The 21,934-nt window shown below is 32.8% G+C and overlaps 2 protein-coding genes across 3 annotated transcripts; one reads left to right on the top strand and one right to left on the bottom strand.

Moving 5' to 3' along the window:
* The first annotated feature begins 4,970 nt into the window (after positions 1-4,970).
* Positions 4,971-5,874, top strand: LOC306848488 (fatty acid binding protein 1-B.1). The gene is made up of 4 exons (XM_079383067.1): positions 4,971-5,062; positions 5,304-5,476; positions 5,560-5,652; positions 5,742-5,874. The coding sequence occupies exons 1-4, from the start codon at positions 4,996-4,998 to the stop codon at positions 5,793-5,795; spliced, it is 387 nt and encodes a 128-aa protein (XP_079239193.1). The 5' UTR covers positions 4,971-4,995; the 3' UTR covers positions 5,796-5,874.
* Positions 5,875-6,382: 508 nt separating this feature from the next.
* On the bottom strand, positions 6,383-20,456 carry smyd1b (SET and MYND domain containing 1b). 2 transcript variants are annotated; one of them, XM_079382107.1, is made up of 10 exons: positions 20,079-20,456; positions 18,566-18,742; positions 16,719-16,932; positions 16,140-16,270; positions 15,075-15,113; positions 11,535-11,730; positions 8,957-9,049; positions 8,716-8,879; positions 8,450-8,618; positions 6,383-7,249 (listed from the first exon to the last, which is right to left on the bottom strand). In XM_079382107.1, exons 1-10 carry the CDS (start codon positions 20,198-20,200, stop codon positions 7,094-7,096), a joined length of 1,461 nt encoding a protein of 486 aa, XP_079238233.1. In that variant the 5' UTR covers positions 20,201-20,456; the 3' UTR covers positions 6,383-7,093. The 2 variants fall into 2 exon arrangements, with proteins under 2 accessions (XP_079238233.1, XP_079238234.1); XM_079382108.1 differs by lacking the exon at positions 15,075-15,113 and having other exon boundaries at positions 6,806-7,249; positions 20,079-20,231.
* Between the last annotated feature and the right edge of the window lie 1,478 nt (positions 20,457-21,934).

Genomic DNA, 21,934 nt, shown 5'->3' with positions numbered 1-21,934 from the left:
GTATTGAAAATTACAAATATCACAGAATTTAGGATGGATAGTATGCACATTGGGACTCAGGCATTGTGTTTCATGTAGAACAACATCATCTCAATGTGTCTGATTAATGTGTTTTAGCATGTTCTTCTATTGCAGTGAACAGATGATAATTCATTTCCACACAGATCAAACATCCAATGAGTGCAAACATTGTAAGACCCAAACAACCCATATGGCAAAAATATTCTGATCAATATATATTTCAAATATATGGCTTGTTTAAATCTTAAAAAGCAAAAAAACAAAACAACCAAAAACAAACAAAACTAAAAACAAAACAAACTAAATATACTTCAGGAGCCAAGAAAATACATCGTGGATAAACTCAAAATATGTATTTGTTATATATGTGTATTTTGGACTATATAAATATAAACTTGTTAAATATATTTATGTAAATATGAATATATACTTTAAAACTTAATATATAACTAAAACTTATCAAAAATATGTTTAAGGGAATATACATATGTGTGTGTGTGTGTGTGTGTGTGTGTGTATACACACACACACACATACACATATATATGAAGAGTTTATTTGCAAAAACGTTTTTTTTTTTAAATATTATGTTTTTTATTATGTTCTCATGTTTTTATTGTGTTTTATTGTGTTAGTTAACTGTTTTTTTAAGTTATTTTTTAACCTAGTCAAAAACAACAACAACATCTGCAGTTTAATTGAGATTAATTGGGATGCACAATGAAAAAACATGATTTTTGAGAATTGTTAAAAACGGAGTTATCTGTTTTTGCAAATGAAGTATATAAGTAAATAAGTTATTGTATTATTTTATATTGTGTAGAAGTAAATATATATAGAGAGAGGCACTGAAAATATATGCATGCATTTACTGTATATAATGAGCAAATAAATAACTAAAATGTATCAAAAAAATAAATATATATAAAAATTTATTTTTAAATATATATATATATATATATATATATACACACACACACACACACACAAACAAACAAACGTGTATTTATACATAAATACATATATACATAAAACGTATTCTGACTGTAGCATTTTTACTTTTAAATGTAGCATTTTTCTGAGGATTCAGTAATAAAATGCAAACTCAGATGCAGAATCAGCGACGGACTGAGAAGATCAGAGTAATTGAATTAATCAGTTAATCTTGACACAGATATGATGCAGCTTCAGCATGATATTCCTCTGGATGCAGCTAATCGAGCTGATCTCGTGTAGAGATGTGTGATTATAATCATCATTAATGAAGGAGTGTTAAACCGTTTCTCTTTAGCACTGGTCTGTGATGTGTGTGGATCTGATGAGAGAAGATGAGCAGCTTTAGACTCCAGTGACCTTCAGTGTTCCTCTTTCACATCATGACCCCAGTTCATCTGTGCCCGTGCATGTACGATCATCATTATATATGTGACCAAGCCACACTGGTTCATTTCAGTCTGGTTAGTGTTAAACAATGCAGATTAATCTGTTCGCTTGATAATATAAACCTCTGATTGACTGTCCTGATCTGCTGATACTGACACCTCTCTCAGCGTGTTTTATGAACTCTTCAGTGTGTGTGTGTGTGTGTGCGTGTGTGTGTGCGTGTGTGTGTGTGTGTGTGTGTGTTCCTGCTACGTCTCCAGCTGTCCTGTAGGGGGCAAACAAGCTCTCAGTGACACTCGACCCTCAGCAACCAGTCCAGCTCAACAGGACAGAAGATATGTATATGATGCATTCATCATTAAACACAAAGAATAATACAAAATAAAATAAAAATCATAAAGTGCATAATTATTCTCAACAGAATTAAAACCCCATTTGCCAAGGCAAACTTGCAAATTTTAAATAAATAAACAAATAAAATTTTATTAAATAAAAATGTATAATAATAAAATTATATAGACAACAAAAAAAATCATGCAAATATTAAAATGTCAAATAAAACAAATTCAAAATGTTAATAAAAAACAATAGTATATTAATGATTATGAAATAACACTGATTCACAGGTTTTTTTTCAGAAAGATGTAATTTAGGACAGTTGCACATATTCCTTATTATTATGTGGAATTATAGGTCAAAGGTCATCAAAGGCCACATTGTGTCCTAAGCTTGGCTATTATTCTAAAACCATTAAAACATTTTTTATTATATTAAATAAATGTTAACTGGAAACAAACTAAACAATTCAAGTAGTTACTGAGGCAAAATTTATCATATTTGTACTAAAGTAACTAAAACTGAAAAAGTGAGGGTCAAAGGTCATCAAGGTGGTTTCGATGACACATTGTATAGAACCATTAAAAACTATTTTGTTACGTTTTACAGTTTTGAAATAAACGTTAACTGCAACAAAATAAAATAAAAACTTTTATTTCAACTAGCTGCCAAAGCTGCGTCTCATTTTTATTTAGTTTAAGTTGGAGTATTAAATCACCAAAAGTGTGTGTGTGTGTGTGTGTGTGTGTGTGTGTGTGTGTGTGTGTGTAAAAAACTAATAAGAAGGACAAAAAAAACAAAAAAACTAAAATTCAAACAGAAAATCTAAAAGTAAAAACAAATTTAAAATATTAATAAAAATTGTAATAGTAAATGAATGATCTGCCTCCGGTGAGATCAATCAGCAGAGGTTTATAGCGTCTCGGATACTGCAGCTCATAAACTGATTAGATTCATGCTGTAATGTGTTTGTGTTATGATGATGATGATGATGATGAAGAGCGGCAGCACTGATCACTGGTGTTTGGCTGAAGAACAGAACAGTGACAGAAACATCCTGCAGCTCAGCAGAATCCACCAATGAGACGAGCAGGACAGACAGAGCTCCGCCTCTATGCTAATCACCTGCTGTTCTGTGTTCATTAATACTCAATAAATCTAGAGCATGAACCGGTTTGACTTGCATTAGGCTCCTTGACATCATTGATTTCAAACAAAACCATTAAAAAACATTTTGATTACTTGAAATAAACATTACCTGAAATTAAATAAAATATATACTTATTTTATATCAGCTCGTTGCCAAGGCAACATATCTTATTTTTGATTAGTTTAAGTTTATTATAATAAATTACTATGATATAATATTATATTATATTACTATTGCTATTATATTACTTACTATTATAATAAATTATGCATAAATACATGCAAGTAACCCTAAGCTAAACCCTAATCATATAGTAAGTACATGTAGTTAATTAATATTACTCAGTACTCGAATGTATAATTTCACTGTAACAAGCACACCTTAAAATAAAGTGTAACCCACTACACAAATTAAATGAAAATAGAAAATATTAATGAGGTGGTTTATGGTTTTATTGTTTGCACGGTGTTATCTGCATCAGTGTTTGAAGTGTTGTGCTGATGAGAGTCCTGTGTCCTGATAAAACACTGATAATCAATCAGCTCTGAAAGATGCAGTCCAGAGTACACATGAAGTAATGCTGAGCGTTTACTAGCAGCTGAACTGAGCCTCGTTCGTGATGCTGCTAAAGAGACACAGAGACGCTCAAAAATCAGTTCAATGCTTATAGATCAAGCCTACGATGAATTTGTGCCGCTCTATACTTTCTCTGATGTGGCATGAAGGTTTTGTCCCATGGAAAATCCCACATGCCAGTTTTCTGATCTGTATCAAAGCCACTGAAAGACTCGTTTATGCTGCAGTTACGGATCATTTGCACAGCGTTTGACATGCTGTTTATTATTGATGAGGCCTCAGAAACAGCTCTTTCCTAATAATGACAGCGCAAAACATGCACAAATTTGATCAGACTCATGACAGATTCCTGATCTGAAGAAAGCACAGGCATTAATACATGAGCATGACATCATTTCCAAAGATTCGTCCCGGAAACAGATATTTAGCAATAAAATGACAACTGTTTCTTATTTGTGTATCTATTAATATTCTGCATGAACAATTCCTCAGTTGTTCAAGTTGAGTGTGATGATCAGCGTTATTACAGTTTAAAACTAAAGCAAGAAGAAAAAAATGTCACTTAAAATAAATGTTAATCAAGATAAAAATGTAGTATATTATTTAAAAAATTAAACTGAAACCAGGAAAATATATATTTTTGTCACTTAAAATGAAATAAATGCTAACTGAAATAAAACTATTTATTTTATAATTTATTATTATATTTATATTATATAAAAAAACTTTAGAATAAAACTAAAATAATTTAAACTAAAACTGAACTAAAAATTAATAAAACTATGTAGACATTAAAAAAAACTGGCAAAAATGAAATAAATGTTAACTAAAGTCAAATAAATTATAAAAAATCTTAGATTAAATATTAAATATTAGACATTAAAGTTTTTGATAAGTGTAATTTTAAGTACTAAAATAATTTAAACTAAAACAAAAGAAATTAATAAAAACTATACAGACATATAAAAAATAAATAGATAAACAAACAAAATAAAACTGGCAAAAACACAACAAATAAATATTGAAATGAATACAATTTTAAATAATTTTATTTGAACTAGTTTTCTCATTTTCATTTAATTCAACTTGAACTTCTAAAATATCTGACTAAACAAGCTAAAACTAACTAAATAAATAAAAAAATGACATAAAAACAAATAAATACCCAAAAATACGCACACATTAACAAAAAATAGATGTGGCAAAAACACACAACAAAAGCATTAAACCTTTCACTAAAATTTAAATGAAAGCAGAAAATATAAAAATAAACTACAATAGTGTATCACTGATACTATAACCCTGGTGATGATGTCATGCTGCTGAGGCCAAAGGTGAAGGCCAGGATCTTATCAAAGCAAACCTTTTACAGATCTGCACTGTTTCACCCCACATGACATTTAACCTGATTTCACAGTAATCGGCCAATCAGGATCATCCAGTCAGGTTAATAATTCTTCATCTGCATGTGTGACGATATATAAGCATCTCTTAGACTCTCTGGAGTTACTTTACATTCACCAGTCACCATGTCGTTCAGTGGGAAATATCAGCTGGAGAGTCAGGAGGGATTCGTGGAGTTCATGAAGGCTATCGGTGAGTGCATATCTAAAACGAATGCATGGATGTGATGAATGCTGCATGAGCTGCTGGTAAAATGAGCAGAGCAGTTGCATGCATCGAATTGAGTGTTGCATGCACTGCATTGAGTGTTTCATGCATTGCATTGAGTATTTTATGTAATGCATGGAGTATTTCATGTATTGCATTGAGTGTTGCATGCATTGCATTAAGTGTTTCATGTATTGCATTGCTCATCACTTGCATGCTGTTTCAGGTCTTCCTGATGATCTGATAGAGAAAGGCAAAGACATCAAGAGCGTGTCTGAGATCGAGCAGAACGGAGATCAGTTCAAAGTGACCGTCACCACCGGATCCAAAGTCCTGACCAACAGCTTCACCATCGGACAGGAGGCTGAGATCGAAACGCTGACCGGAGAGAAAGTCAAGGTAGCGCTGCGCTCACAGACCTGCATGCAGGAGTTTATGAGCATCTGATTGCATTGATGATAATGCTGTTGTTTGTGTTCTAGGCTGTTGTGAATAAAGAGGGAAACAAGCTGAAGGTCGTCCTGAATAAAATCACGTCCATCACGGAGCTGGTGGATGCAAACACGCTGGTGAATGTGAGTGAGATCAGCGTTTATCATCAGCACCTGTGATGTTTTATAGAGTTTTATAGAGTTACACTCATGTGAATGCTGTTGTGTTTCAGACTCTGACTCTCGGCAGCCTCGTCTACAAGAGGATCAGCAAACGCCTGGCCTAAAAAACAGACCACACTCACCATGACTTGACAAAAAGAACAATATAAAGGGATTTTTTTTATTAAAGAATTCTCAAAATCAGATTTGTGTGTTTATTTGTATTATTTGAAAGAGGTTTGTGCTGTGCATGTGTTCAGCTAAAACTAAAACCAGCTAAATATTATTTTCCTTATTAGAAATAAAATATACATTAAATGAAATAAAAGGTACAAAAGTAAACTCAGATGCAACATTGATTGCAAAATTTAATAAATACTATATAGATATTTTTTAAAATCACAACTAATAAAAAAATAAAATAAAATAAATAAAATTGCTAAAACTTTAAAATTAACGTGAAAACAGAAAATAATTATTAAAATCTAATTCAAAATATTATAAGGGCAATATTTCAGATTTTTGTTAGCTTAACTAAAATTTAAAAAAAACTAAATAAACTAAAATTAATAAATTTAATTTAATAAATACTATATAGAGAGAGAGAGAGAGATTTAAAAATAACAAAAACTGCATTTAACACAATTCAAATTAAAACAGAAAATGACTAAAATCTAAAATATTATAAGGGCAACATTTCTGATTTTTGTTTAATTTAATTTGAAGTAGTAAAATACAATATGAACATATTTAAAAATTGCACTTGGGAAGGAAAAACATGATGAAGATCTCTATAATATCACAGTTGTTTCTCTTTAAATTGAGCAAAAATTTTGACTTTTCCATGAATTTCTTTTTTCCACTGTTTTCTTTTTCTAAGAAAAAGATCATTTCATGTGTGCCTCCTCTCGAATTTCAGAAAATAATGTCTCAAACTGTGCTCAAAATCTGCAAACAAGTCAGCACGAAGTCATTTCTCAAATGATTTGAGCACTGATTTTATAGCTCTAGACTCTTTCTGAATGATGACTATTGAGATTCATTTGTGTCTGTTTGAGGAGAAACACTGAGAAAATGCCGTATAACTCGTTCAATCTCTTGAGCAATGAAAGAGCAAATAAAACACAAACATCATACTTTAAACCTGATGGAATTTTAATTACAAAAAACTTTACAATTCATAATGACACTCAAAATCTAAAAAAAAGCTTATTAGAGTCATCACACAATCATCGTGTAGAGAAATGCAGAATCTGTAACTGTGTGAGCTTTGCTTCTTATAGATGTCTATATTATATTCTGAATATTGCATATGCTTTTGTTCCTCTTTCTGATTGAAAGCGTCTGCATAGATGTGAGTGTTGTATCGACCTGAGCGTGTTTGTTACAGTGCATCGCATCGCTGCGGTTCATTGTTATTCAGTCACTTTCTGCGGAACAGGTTCTTGATGCTCTCGGTGGCCGGTTCTGCCATCATCCTCATGGGCTGGTTCTTCAGCGCCGCCTCACGCATTGAGTGATACACGTACTCGTTCTGCTTGAACATGCGCAGCTCCATCTCCGTCTGCATGCGCATGGCCTGATGGGAGACGGACAAGTTCAAACGCTAGCATTCAAACACATGTCCTTCTAAACATGTATGCTTTTATTTTTTAGGTGACACGCTCAAGACCTTTTTTGGAGTTGAAAAGTCATGCATATGTTGCTTTCAAATGCATTTGGGAAGATTGTACTGTATATAGCAATTTGTTATTTTGACATCATGCATTGGCATAATCTTAGTATCATGTTTTCTTATATTTTGTTTTATTCATAAAAACTGTATAATACATTGCTATCACTTGTTTATGCACGGCATCTCACAAAATCATCTATTTTGCATAAAGTAATACATCATGCAATCAATTTGAATTTTTTTAATAATTATTTAATATTTCTTATTATTAAAAATATATTTAATATTATTATATTTGTATATAATCTTCATTTCTGTTATTTATTTATGCATTGCACCTAAGAAAATCACTTATTGCATAAAGTAATGTGTTTTGTATAAATTAATGCATATATCACGACATGGATTCAAGTTGTAAAAAATATTTGAATCTTTTGTATTATATTTTACATTTTTATTATTAAGAATATATATATATATCACTTTTACTTCTTTATGCATGGTAATTTATTGTAATGCATTGTACACAAAGTAATTCATATAAAATGCATATTTTATGACATGCATTCAAGTTGAAAAAATCTTTTAGTCATTTTTATAATCAAAAATATATTTATATTTAACATGATATTAATTTATTTATGCATGGTATCTTGCAAAATAATTTATTTTGTATAAAGAAAACCATTAAATAGGAGTAATTAGTAATAATGAATACTTTGCCTATGAACTAATTTCTTGCTAAAACTAAAAATAAAATCATAAAACATGTTTGTTACTTGAAATAAATGTTAACTGAAATAAAATAAAATAAAATAATTTTATTTCATCTAGTTGCCGTTGAGATTCTCTTTTATGTTTAGTTCAAATTGAAGTACTGAAATAACAAAAAAGAAAGAACTAAAATTGAAATAAATATTAATAAAAAACAATATTTAAACAAGCAAATAAATAAATAAATAGAGAAAATTACTGAAAAAATTAACAAATTAAAATACAAACAAGAAAATAAAAATGAAAACTAATTCTTAATATGAATAAAAACTATAATAGTATATCAATAACATTGCTCTGAACTCCACTGAGGGTTATTATCATGTTTACCTCCAGGTCTTTGGTGATGGGGTGTGTTGGGCCGTGGGTGATCATCAGGATGGCGTAGGCTTTGCAGATCATGCCGTGAGCGACCTCGACGAAACCGGCCTGCCAGTGCGTCACACCAGCCCTCATTGTGGCCATTCCCAGCTGAGCATTATTGGGATGGTACAGTTTCCTGATTTAACACACACACACACACATATAAAGGTGTTTTTAACCGTGCATGACTGAATGAAGCTCTCTCTCTCATGCATGCATGCACACACACTCACAAGTATCCCTCCACCATCTTGCGTGCGTATGTTGAGGCCTCCTCGAAGAACTGCAGGTAGGACAGCACCTCGCTGAGCGTGCTCCATATGCGCAGCTGATAGATGTGTGTGTCGGCCAGAACGTTCTCCTGCTTCTCCACACACTCGCGGCAGATCTTCACCACCTGCGCACACGCTCACGTTAAACACCTGCACTTTCATCTTCAGCGGCGCAGATCGTCTGTATCAATCTCATCAGTACCTCGTTGTAGTTTGCTTCTATCCGGGCCTTTTCCATCTTTTCCAGCATCATCCGGCTGTATTCTGTCATTTCTTTCACCGTTTCTTCTGGCACCTTCAGAGCAGAATATATGTAAAATTCAGCATTAAACCTGATACTGGTAAATAATTCTTATGCAAACAAACTCTTTTGCCGTCTTTTGAAAGCTGGTCTTTTTAAAACATTGTTAGATTGCAATAAAAGTGTATCTAACTACATTAAACTAAAGAAGGCAATATCTACTACATCTGACAATTATTTTTACCAACAGTATAGCACAAAATAATGAGAATCTCAATTATGTTGTTTATTATAAAAAGTAAATTATAACTGTAATATTTTTTTACATGTTTTTATTACTTATTTATTCATGTTATCTAATAAAATAATTAATTTTGCATTATGTAAAGCATAAAATACATTTACATTTATTGTTTATAGACTCTTTTGTACTTATTACCGTATTGAAGTACAGCACAAAAAATTTAAATAACTTTGCAAAATCAATAATTACCATCTCAATTATGTTGAGGCATTTACACCATAAATTTAAGATAAATGAATAATAAAATAATAATAATAAAATAATAAAACTAGAAAGCATCCTTACTTGATACAATTTTGTGAAAAATATCAGATAAATTATATATTTTATAAATAATATATAATTTTAAACTAATATAAATTTGCATAATTTTTTAATTCAGTGAAATGAACTGATTATTTGATTCTCTGAATGAGTCATTCAGACTTTCCAATTATAAACAGTGATTTTATAAATACTAATATACATAAAAACGTATACATTAATTTGATAAAAATGACCTAATTCATGTAACTAAATTCATTGAACTAATTATCTGAGAGCAAAAACGTAAAACTGCATTGCATTTATTTCAAGTTAACTGGTTGATTGAAGTGAAATTAACTGATTCTGTGAACAAACTGAATTCACTTCAATAAATCATAACAAATAAAATATACAATAAATATAAATAAAAATTAACTATTATTACAGGAGTATTGAATCAGTTTGCATTCGTGGGCACTTTCTGAATGAAATACAAGCTATAATACACTGCAATTAAACACACACATAAGTCTTTCAGATGATGAATGTCCTTTACTCTTCTGACTCATTATAATGTTCCTCTTGTGTTGTGAGGGTCAGTAACACGAGCCTGTGTCTCAGACTGGAGTTCTGCTCCTTATCTAGTGGACTGACTGAAGGACTGCTATATTTAACAGCACTAATCTCTCCAGGACTGCAGACTGGAAACTCCCTCATATCTGACCATTCATACATGTGTGCATCTGTTACGCTTCGCTCACTGCACACATGACACTACATAGTGCACACTACTGTGTCGTCATTATTCACGTTCATGCTGTCTCAAACCCGTGTGGCTTTTAGCAGCGTATCTGCTTTTACAGGACTTTTTGTTCTTTTTATGGCTGGTCACTGTCCGCTTTCACTGCATTGAAAACAGCAGCAGGAACAGCCTCTTTCTGTGTTCTACCACACACAAGTAAATTATGATTTGTGGGTGAACTATCCCTTAAATCTGATGCAGCATTGTGATTTTTGCAGTATTATTGTGACACAGATGCATGTGGAATGTTATTTCTGTCACAGAATAAAACATTTAGAAAATACAGAATTTTATCTTAGAATTCAGAGAGAAAAAAAGTATATTATAAATTCTATTCGTTATCCTTTTCATTGTTTTTATGTTTTATTATTATTATTAAAAATGTATTATATATTTAATATTATAATATTATATAACATGACATGGTTTATGCATGGAATCTTATAAAATAATTTATTTTGCATTAAGTAAGTGATTAAAGTAAATAACTTTCCATTTCTTGCCTATAAACTTATTTCTTGCTAAAAATAAAAATAAACCATTAAAAAAAAACATTTTTGTTATTTGAAAGTAACAAAGCAACCGTTACTTAAGTAAAATAATAATAATTTAAAAAAGAATTTTTTATCTACTTGCCATTGACATTTTTTAATAGAACTAAAATAACTTAAAAGTGAAATAAAAAGGAATGAAATACATTTAAATAAATCTAAAAATATTAAAAAAATATATATTGTAAACATATTTAATTAAAATTTAAACACAAAAATAAACTATATAAAAAAACTAATAAAAATGACTATAAATTTACTATATGTAACAAAACTTTTGACATTTTATTTTAGAATTATACGTTTATATCTCACAATTGCACAAAGTTAATATTAATTAAAAACGTTATTACATCTTGTAATTCTGAGTTTACATCTCCAAAACAATTTAAATTCAGAATTTAGAGGAAAAATAGTCAGAATTGTGAGATTTAGATTCAGAATTCAAGAAAAAAGCCAGAACTGCAAATCTACAGCTCATAATTGTGATATAAACTTGCAATTCTGAGGAAAAAAACTCTGAACTGTGAGATACAGTCACAACGACCTATTTTATACTTGTATTGCATGGCAGAAACAAGCTTCCACAGATGTGTTATTTAAGGCCAATGCACATCCGAGAGTGATTTAATTCACCTTCTCTCCCTCCACCAGCGCTCCGGCCAGCTTCAGGTCGTCTTTGGTTTTGTTGATGCAATGCTCGCAGGTGCAGTCGAAAAAGTACTGCTGCTTCAGCAAACGCCTGCGATCTTCAGACAGGTTCAGAAAGTCCACGTACGCCACGGTCACTTCTTCTCCGGGGCTGATCTTTCCCAGCGCTCGCAGCTCAATCCTGCGACACAGACAAGCTCAGTAGGCTTATGACAGAATCAGGAGCGTAAGATGAGACCAAACGGATGAGAAGACACAGAACTAGTCTCAGAAGCAGATCCTGCGCTCAGCAGGCCCTGCAGATCAAGTAAGTTAACATAAAGAAACACTAACTACTCAAAAAACACATGAGTTCAGTGAAACCAGAGTCGTTTTGTATATAGACCCACATGATGATCATATACAACATCTTAACTTGATCTGACAGCAGACACAAAAGCAATGGGTCTTATTCACAAACAATTGCCTGGATTATTTATATTCATATGCACAGGACAAAAAATCACATAACATTTCACAATGCATGTACACTGCAAAAAATTATTCTCTTACTCAGTGTTTTTGTCTTGTTTTCTAGTATAAATATCTAAACATTCTTGAATCAAGATGCATTTACTGTACAAGTAAAATGACTTAAGATATTATGTATTGTTTAAATATAAAAATGTTGTTCGTTTTTGCTTAAAACAAGCAAAAATATCTGCCAAAGGGGCAAGAAAAATAATCTTGTTTAGCCTTTGAATTAAGATTATTTTTCTTGCCCCACTGACAGATATTTTTGCTTGTTTTAAGCAAAAACTAACAACATTTTTATATATATTTTTTAAAACAAGACTTAATATCTTGTCCAGTAAATGCATCTTGATTCAAGAATATTTAGATATTTATACTAGAAAACAAGATAAAAATACTAAGTCAGAAAATCCTTTTTTGCAGTGTATATACGCAGATTAATTTGTTCTTAAGCTTGTTCTGTTAATGAATTTGGAAACTTTCGTCGCTCTCTGCAAACGTGATATTCACTAAAGACGTTTGTCGTCCTCAAAACCAGTTCAAACGCAATGAAAACCTTTAATATAGAGCCAGATTACAGCTGTACAAATGTGTATCTGCGCTCTTATTCAGAGAAGCTGCGCAGCTCAAACACAGCTTTTTTTACTCTTTCACTGCATCCAGTGAATACATTTCAAATGAAATACATATTTTCACGAATATGTGTTTTTTGTGTATAAGTGGTTTCAGTTGTTCTAACATTTCTTTTTTGTATATTTAGAATAAATTTCAGTACAAAAGTTTTTGATTTGTTTGTGAAAATGTTCGAATGCAGATTTCATGCACAAATATTTTCATTCTTAGTATTTTTGTCTTGCTTTCCATTAAAACTACCTAAAAATTATCTTTTCTCAAAACACAACGACTTTTTTCAACGAGTTTATTCTCAACATTTTATTTAGACTTTTTTCTTGAAATTTAACGAGTTTTATCTCTAAACATAACGACTTTATTCTCGAAGTTTAACAAGCTTAATCTCATATTATAATGACTTTAATCTCGAGATGGTTTTATTTTTTTATTATTGCTTGGCCCTAATCTTCTTCCGCAATTTTTGTCTTGCTTTCCATTAAAACTACCTAAAAATTCATAAATTAAGATGCATTTACTTGAGAAGTCAGAAACGGAGACAGAAAAATAAACTTGGTTCAAAAATGGAAAACAAGATTTTTTTTTTCTGACCCCACAGACATTTTTTCTTGTTTTAAGCATAAACTCGCTTATACATATTTCTTATTTATTTTTTAAACAAGACTTGATATCTTAAGTCATTTTGCTTCTCAATTAAATATATTTTGAAACATTGTGAGAAATGCATCAAATTTATGCTTAAAAGAAGAAAAAATATCGGCCAGTGGACTAAGAAAAATTAATTTGTTTCCCTTTGAATTAAGTTTATTTTTCTTGTTTTAAGCTTAAACTCACTTCGCATTTTTCATTAAACAAGACTTCATATCTAACGACATTTTGCTTCTAAAGTAAATGTATCTTGATTTATGAGTGCTTAGATATTTGTGCTATAAAACAAGACATAAATACTGATTAAGAAAATAATTTTTTGCTGTGTTTGCATGCTTAGTGAATGAGACCCAATGCCACACACAGACTAACCTGACAAATGTTGTTTGAGACGAGTGCAAGAAGGCGTAAACTCACATATATTTGCATATTAAAAGGTGATTAGTTGTGGCAGCTGTCAAGACAGAAATGTGTCAGAAGAATCTGCTATTAGGTGTGAAAGAGATTAAAAGAGACGACAAAAGGACCAACCACCCATCAGCACTCGCCTTTACAATACAACACCTCAGTCAACATCTGATTTACTCATCATTACAGCCATATTTCAGACAGAAATTAAACTCTGTCATCATTCATTCACTCTCATTTCTTTCATCAGTGGAACACAGAAGAAGATCGACAAACGACATTAGCATGAGTAAATGATGACAGAATTTCCATTCTGCTTTTTTCAAATAACCCACCTCTGTATGGATAGATGTTGTATAGTTTTATTTTTTTAAAACATCCGTATTTGATTTTGTGTTTAGGTTCTAAAGTAGGTGGTGGAAGCAAACTCTCATACTGGCCCTTAAAATACATTTATTTCATTCTAAGTTCAAATCTATTAACATATTTACTGACATGTTCCTCAAGACTTACTGATATAAACTTTTAATTAAACTCTATGTGGAGTACTACTTATGCACAACGCACATTTCTTAATATTAAGCCTAAAATGTGTTTTTAATGTCACTATTGATGAGGATCGTATGATCTTTGAATAATATCGGTCTTTAAATGCAAGATATTTAAAGTGTACCTGAAGCATACTCGCTATCAAATATACTTCAGCATATCTTTAGTTGGACTTCCACACAATTAAAGTGCATTAGTACTAAAATTGTTCCAATTTAGCAGACTTCAAGTATATTGTTTCGTATAATAAATTGTAGGGAATTTTAATGAAGCAAATAAATACACTGCAAAAAAAAAAAATTTCTTCCTTAGTATTTTTGCCTTGTTTTCTAGTATAAATATCTAAACATTCTTGAATCAAGATGCATTTCCTTGACAAGTAAAATTACTTATTATAGTATGTCTTGCTTTCTGAAAAAATATACCCAAATTGTGTTTAAAACAAGCAAAAATATCATAATATAATTTTTTTATCTTAAATCAAAGGCTAAACAATGTTTTTATTGCTTGTTTTAAGCAAAAACACCTTTTTTTTCAGAAAACAAGATAATAATTTTCTGCAGTGTATGTAAATGTATTTGTAGTATACTTAGTATGAAATAAATGTATTTCAAATACATTTTAGTATATTTAGTTTTCACTAGGGGAAAGCCGCTCTTTCAGCGTCTCTGTCGTGTTATTTGGCAGTGTTTGGGTAGTTGATTATCTGATGGATGTGATGATAGAAAGCGGAGAGATGAAGATCTGATGAAGAGAGGTAGAGCTGAATAGACCCACCTCGTCTGAGAGTGATACATAGTATCGACAGCCGACTGACTGAAACACAAAGCAAGAAGCCGTTTGCAAGCCACTGAATCTCAGGATACTGCTATCAATCAAATCCTGTTCTCGTTTTCACTTTAAAGAGGTGAATAACTGCATGTAATTCATTGCATTTAATTATGTACATTATGTCTGGAGGTGGAAAGTTTATTGTATTATAAATACAGTATACACTAGTGTTCAAAAGTTTGAGGTTGGGAATATTTTTAATGTTTTGGAAAAAGTCTCGGATGCATTTATTTGATCAAAAATACAGTAAAATTGTGAAATATTATTATAGTTTAAATCAGCTGTTTTCTATGTGAATATGTGTTAAACTGTAATATATTTCTGTGATCAAAGCTGTATTTTCAGCATCATTACTGCAGTCTTCAGTGTCACATGATCTTCAGAAATCATTCTAATATACTGCTCAACAAACAGTTCTGATTATTATTACCATAAAAAGTTCAAAAGAACAGCATTTATTTGAAATGGAAATCTTTAGTAACATTATGAATGTCTTTAGTGACACGTTTGATCAATTTAATGCATCCCTGATGAATAAAAGAAGCCTATTAATGTCTTTCAAAATAAATCTGACCTCAAACTTTTGAATGCTAGTATATCTGATGCCATACATGTGAGTGATTTATTGCTAAAATGAGAAGTGGTTGGTTTCCTTGCACCGGAAGACGTTCTCTGTGCTCTCCTTTCATGGAATCCTGTTAACCGAGAAGCTCTTTTCTGCTCATCATGAGCTGAATGTGACATTTCACAAACGTGATTAGACAAAAATGCATGTACATAGCAAACACTAATGATCTCTGTATCGTATGGCACACACAGGCCACACTATTCGGTTAATGCATGCTTTTCATGGAAACCTGAATCACATGAGCTGCAGGGTTATTCCCTTCCCAACTCTTTCAGTTCAGACTCTCACTTCCTCTGCCATGTTCTCTCTGATTCCTCTCCCACCCACGATACTTTCACCTGTTCGCTCTCACGCTCCTCCAGAGGATGTGTTTCTCCACTTACTTGCCGTTGTTGAGTATGACGGTGCAGTTGGGCCAGCAGTCGTGATTGACCAGACACAGGTTTGGGAACAAACCGACGCCGACGGACTGCAGACCTCGCTGATCGCTCACCATAAACCCGTTACAGTTGATCTGACACACATAAAAGAAGAGTTACAGCGTTACATCTGAATACAGGGCTGGGCGATTTCATTGAAAATTTCGAAATATAAAGTTTTACCATGATTTTATTTTATTTTTGTTAAAGGCAGAGCCTATCCTCCCAATACGAAAAGTACGCAAGCTGCGTAGGGCCCCTGAAACACCAGGGGCCCCTTGCTCTCAAAGATGAATTTGTCTAGCTGTTATGAAAACATGAATGCTCATTTCTTTTAATGCGGTGCGCTGTCGCCTTTTCTACATAAAAATCACTTGGAATAAAACTTTATTTGATCAGATGGTTTTGCAAGTTGAATCATGTTGTAGTTATGTTTTAAACATCTAAAAAAAAAAAAAAAAAAAAAAATCAAGATTTTATTTTTTGCCATATCGGCCCGACCTACTTCTGAGCAGCTATAATGATGACTGTAAGTTCACGCACCACTCCGAGGATGTGGGAGACGTTATCCACCGTGTGCGGTTTGCTGGAACGAGGCCAGTAGTCTAGAAAGTTGTGTATGTCGACTTTGAAGTCTTTGAGGTCGTCTTCGGAGATGTCATAGATGTGGTCCTCCAGCTCCTCCAGGCTGGTCAGCTGCGTGTCAGAGACCACGCTTCCCTCCTTATCCATACGCCACAAGATGCGAGCGGCGAGACTAACACACACAACATCAGATTTCACATCATTTCTGCCATATATATGAGCATGAACGCTATGTGCAGACCATTAATCTTAACCGTGAAAAACATGACCAATGTCTAAACGTTACATAACACTAGACTGAAAACACCAGCATAAAATGTGCATGCGATGTTCTTCCTCAGTATTTTTGTCTTGTTTTCTTGTACAAATATCTAAACATCCTTAAAACAAGATATACTTACTTGAGAAGCAATATGGCTTGAAAAATGGAAAGTGAGTTATGATCAAAACAAGAAAAAATATCTGCTAATGGGTCAGAAAAATAATCTCGTTTTTCCTTTGAGTTAAGATTATTTTTCTTGTTTTAAATCACTTAATTTTAAAGACATAAGGCAAGACTTCATATGTATTTTAAGTGATTTTGCTTCAAGTAAATGTATTTTCTGCTGATTTGGTGTTCCCTGTCAAAAATCCCTTCATCTTTCAAAAATGGCTTGTAAAATTGAATCTTTTTTTCAACTTGTTTTCTTTCAATTAGAACAGGTTTTGTGACCTTTTTTGGAGCTGATTGATCGTAGTCTTCATTGAGTTAAAAAACATTTTTTGATCATTTTGGCACAAAAACTGATCAATCAACTCCAAAACGAAACAAAAAACCTGTGCTAACTGAAAGAAAACAAGTTGATATTAAATAAAGATTAAATCCAATATTTGGATATAATATAGCATAATGAGTTCTTTATAAGCAATTGTTTTGTAGGCCGGTCATTTTCAAATGTAATAAGGTAGGGGGGGAAAAAAAAGTACAAAGTTATCGAAAATTGTGAAGTGTTTTATGCCATGTGTGAGCAAAGTCCGTTTATTTTAGTATGATTAATAGTCCGACAAGAATTTCTTGAATTATTATATTACGCGAATTTTGAGAAAAATGAAAACTGTTGATAATTTTGCCAATATTCACTCAAAAACTGAGCTTAAATGAAACAACACTCTTAAAAATAAAGGTGCCATAAAATGGAAAACTGTATTGGCGTAGTTGAATAATAAGAGTTCTGTACGTGGAAATGACATACAGTGAGCCTCACACATAATAGTTTCCTCCTTCTTATGTAAATCTCATGAATAAAAAAGACCACTGAAAAATAGGCGAATCAGAACATAACACCGACTGTGATGTAACAGTCGGGATCACTAATAGTTACGCCCCCAACATTTGCATAAACCCGCCCATGTCAGAAAACACCAGAGGCCGACAATAGTGAAGTATTTTTACTTTACTCAATTAAATTTAAAAAGTATCTGTAGTTTATCAGTGTTTTTCTTTGGAAAACTCTACTTCACTACATTCCAAAGCATATTGTCATACTATTTACTGCACTACATTTCATAAACAAAAGTTGTTGTTTGTTTTACCTTTAATACTTAAGAACATTAAAAATGTAGTACATTCTTGTACACTGTAAAAAAAGAAAAGTTGAGCAAACTTAAAAGTTTAAGGCAATCGGCTTCAGCAGATTTCTGAGTTTTCTCAACTTGTTGTTTTAAGTTTATACAACAAAAAGTTGTATCCGCTGAAGCTGGTTGCCTTTAGACCTGAGCATCTTGAAGGTGCTTTGATACCATGAGCTTGGTGAAGGGTTTCTTACCGCACGTTTTCATTGGGCACTTTGCCGTAGCTCTTGATAGCAGCACACTCTTGCTTGTGTTCTTCCCAGCCAGCGCGCTGACATGTTTTATCGCAGTACTGTGCAAACCTGCACTGACCGCAGCGCTGCAGCTTCTCCTGCCGCCGGAAACAGCTGTGACAGATGCTGGCGGCGTGACTGGAGCACACAGATACAGTAACCTCTGATCAAAAACATTCATTCATTCTTGCATGCTGATCTATCTTATGCAATCCTATTTTTATACAGCAATTTCAAATTGGAAAAAGCATTCTTCATGGTGAGGAATAAAATTCTTCACTTCTGATTCTGAGTTGCTTGAATCTAATCTTGATTTTACAGGCTGTTTTTAGACGTGTTTGGGTCTGGAACCGCCACACTGATTATCTTAAAGTTATATATAGACCATCAGGAGCCACAGAGCACATGACACGACTGAATCGACCCCACCGATCATTTAAACATCAATCCCAATCAGTGTTACTGATGTTCACTGATGTACCTTCACCTATTTTAGAAATTAATTACACTAAGAAAAAAAACTCCAAAAAATTGAGGTAGGATTTATTTTAAAGCCATTTTCACATAGAAATTGCTTGTAAATTTCACAAATAATTACAAAGAAACACACTGAATTAAATATGGAATTTTTAAGTAGAAAAACTGCAATATTGCTTTCTTGTAAAACACACCCATTACAATAATCTTTGTTTTATTTACAACTTCTAAAAACAGAAAGAAAATTTTTTTTTTTTTTTTTTTACTGTGAAGTTTTTATTTTAAACTTTTCCAGGCTTAATTTTCTTAATTTAATTTAAGTGTTTTAAGAAATGTTGTGTATTTATATATATATAAATTCTTAAGTTCCACTTTAGTTGTAGTTTATCTAGTTCTTAAAGTTAATTTAAGAAAAAAATAGACAATTGTTCTGGCAACGAGCTAAAATAAGTCAAAGTTTTTATATATATATTTTTTATTTTTTCATTTAAAATTTATTTATTTATTGATTTCAATTAATGATTTTTTAAAGGTTTTAGTTTAGTTTTTTTTGTTTGTTTGTTTGTTTTTTTTTCATATCTTATTTCAGTTATTTCAAGTAATGGAAATCTTTATTTTTATGGTTTTATTTATTTACTTATTTATTTTAACATTTATTTTGTTATTTCAAGTAACACAAATCTTTATGGTTTTAGTTTTAGCTAATGATATATGATCATAATCCAGCTTCGACTCTTTCTCTTTAATTTTCTTTCCCCTTGTGTTAACTGCATCTCAATCACATTGTTTCAGATTATTTCATCTTCATATCTGAAATCTGGGTTAATAAAAACTATACAGACATATTTAAAAACAAAACACAAAGTTACTATAACTTTAACTAAGATTAAAGATGCACTTATCGAACACTACTATATGAGTTTTAACATTTGAGCAGTATTTTCATATCCTCCATCACTATGATCTAATACACCTGTGTGTTTCGTTGAACTCTTACCTGTCGAACACAACTGAAGCGAAAGGCGGTTCAGCGAACAGAACGTCTCCGGCCCAAACCTCTTTGATGGTCCGCAGACCCCTGCCTTTCCCTGGAGAGTCAAACACTTCCACAAACTCCATGTCTGTCGTCTTCACCGATGCCGATGAGCTTCTGAATGGCAGCTAGGATTCACCAGCTCTTACTAAAATAGCCCAAGCCTCAGCTGTACCATGTGGGGGTTCACAGGGGGGTTCAAGGTGTCGATGCACGACTGCAGACGGGATGCGTCTCAATCGGCCCAGAGCTTTGAGAAGAGAGCAGAAAGTATTGCATGCAACAGTTACAGCTGGAGGAGATTCAGCACTTGTATAGGTATCAAACATTTGCATGCTTCTCATTTAAATGTGTTTTTTACCTCGCCGTAAGTGCCTTGTTCGAGATCCCACAGGATATTTTTGTCCCTCAGTTGGAGCCGCCAATCAAGAGAGGAGAAAAGACAGCTGGACAGCCGCCGGACCGCATGTGTTCCAGCACTTTCCTCAACCCTGACACATTCTGGTGCCTTCGGACACAAATCCAGAACAATGTTAAAAAAGAAAAATGTGACCCTGGAGCACAAAAGCAGTCATGAGTAACACAGTTATATTTGTAGCAATAGCCAACAATACACTGTATGGGTCAAAATTATACATTTCTCTTTTATGAGAAAAATCCATGTTCCATGAAGATATTTGGTCAATTTCCTACCGCAAATATATAAACTTAATTTTTGATTGGTAATATGCATTGCTTAGAACTGTGTGTGAGTTCTAAGCAAACACACATAACAGAAACATTAAATAAAATTGAAATGGCAAAATAAAAACTAACTCAAATGAACACCGTAATAGAATATCAATGATACTAAAATCACACTGGACATTCATCAACCAACTATATATATATATATGTGTGTGTGTGTGTGTGTGTGTGTGTGTGTGTCTGTCTGTCTGTCTGTGTGTGTGTGTGTGTGTGTGTGTGTGTGTGTGTGTGTGTGTGTGTCTGTCTGTCTGTCTGTGTGTGTGTGTGTGTGTGTGTGTGTGTGTGTGTGTGTCTGTCTGTCTTTCTGTGTGTGTGTGTGTGTGTGTGTGTGTGTCTGTCTCTGTGTGTGTGTGTGTGTGTGTGTGTGTGTGTGTCTGTCTGTCTGTCTGTGTGTGTGTGTGTGTGTGTGTGTGTGTGTGTGTCTGTCTGTGTGTGTGTGTGTGTGTGTGTGTGTGTGCACCTGGTATTCATCACGTCCTGGGGACCAAATGTCCCCACAAGGATAGTAATACCAGTAAATCTTAATCTTGTGGGGACATTTTTTGGTCCCCATGAGGAAACAAGCTTATAAATCATACAGCATAAAGTTTTTTGAAAATCTAAAAATGCAGCATGTTTCCTGTGAGGGCTAAGTTTAGGTGTAGGGTTGGTGTAGGGCAATAGCACATACAGTTTGTTCAGTATAAAAACCATTACGCCTATGGAGAGTCCCCATAAAACATGGAAACCCAACATGTGTGTGTGTAGTGCATGGCCAAAAAGTCATGATAAGTCACCATTTGATTTAAGCAAGCATATACTTACATACTTAAGGATTGTATCATTATCACAGTGGTTTCTGGTATGTATGTTGCATGTTTTGTGACAGTTCTTTTAAGCGTAACTAATGCAGTGTGAAGCTTTTTATGTAAGTCATTCAGGGAACATGAGGAATAATTTCCAATCACACATGAATGGCTCATCACCACAGAGTCCTGATCTTAACTCAGTTCCTGGAGGGCCACAGCCCTGCAGCGTTTAGTTCAAGCTTAGTTAAACACGTGATCCAGCTAATCAAGTTCTTCAGGGTTCTT

Source organism: Barbus barbus (genome assembly GCF_936440315.1).
Source record: "Barbus barbus genome assembly, chromosome: 28".
NCBI lineage: Eukaryota > Metazoa > Chordata > Actinopteri > Cypriniformes > Cyprinidae > Barbus > Barbus barbus.
Note: the sequence above shows the minus strand (reverse complement) of the source record. Positions and strands in the feature narration are given on the sequence as shown.

What these genes read in the sequence shown, in the direction of transcription:
- LOC306848488 (XM_079383067.1), top strand. Translation starts at nt 4,996, where the DNA reads ATGTCGTTCAGTGGGAAATATCAGCTGGAGAGTCAGGAGGGATTCGTG. An exon ending in GGAGTTCATGAAGGCTATCG is followed by an intron (nt 5,063 to 5,303) that starts GTGAGTGCATAT and finishes ATGCTGTTTCAG; the next exon opens with GTCTTCCTGATGATCTGATA. An exon ending in ATGCAAACACGCTGGTGAAT is followed by an intron (nt 5,653 to 5,741) that starts GTGAGTGAGATC and finishes GTTGTGTTTCAG; the next exon opens with ACTCTGACTCTCGGCAGCCT.
- smyd1b (XM_079382107.1), bottom strand. Translation starts at nt 20,200, where the DNA reads ATGGAGTTTGTGGAAGTGTTTGACTCTCCAGGGAAAGGCAGGGGTCTG. An exon ending in GTGCCCAATGAAAACGTGCG is followed by an intron (nt 16,933 to 18,565) that starts GTAAGAAACCCT and finishes TGTGTGTGTTAG; the next exon opens with TCTCGCCGCTCGCATCTTGT. An exon ending in TCTCCCACATCCTCGGAGTG is followed by an intron (nt 16,271 to 16,718) that starts GTGCGTGAACTT and finishes TATGTGTGTCAG; the next exon opens with ATCAACTGTAACGGGTTTAT.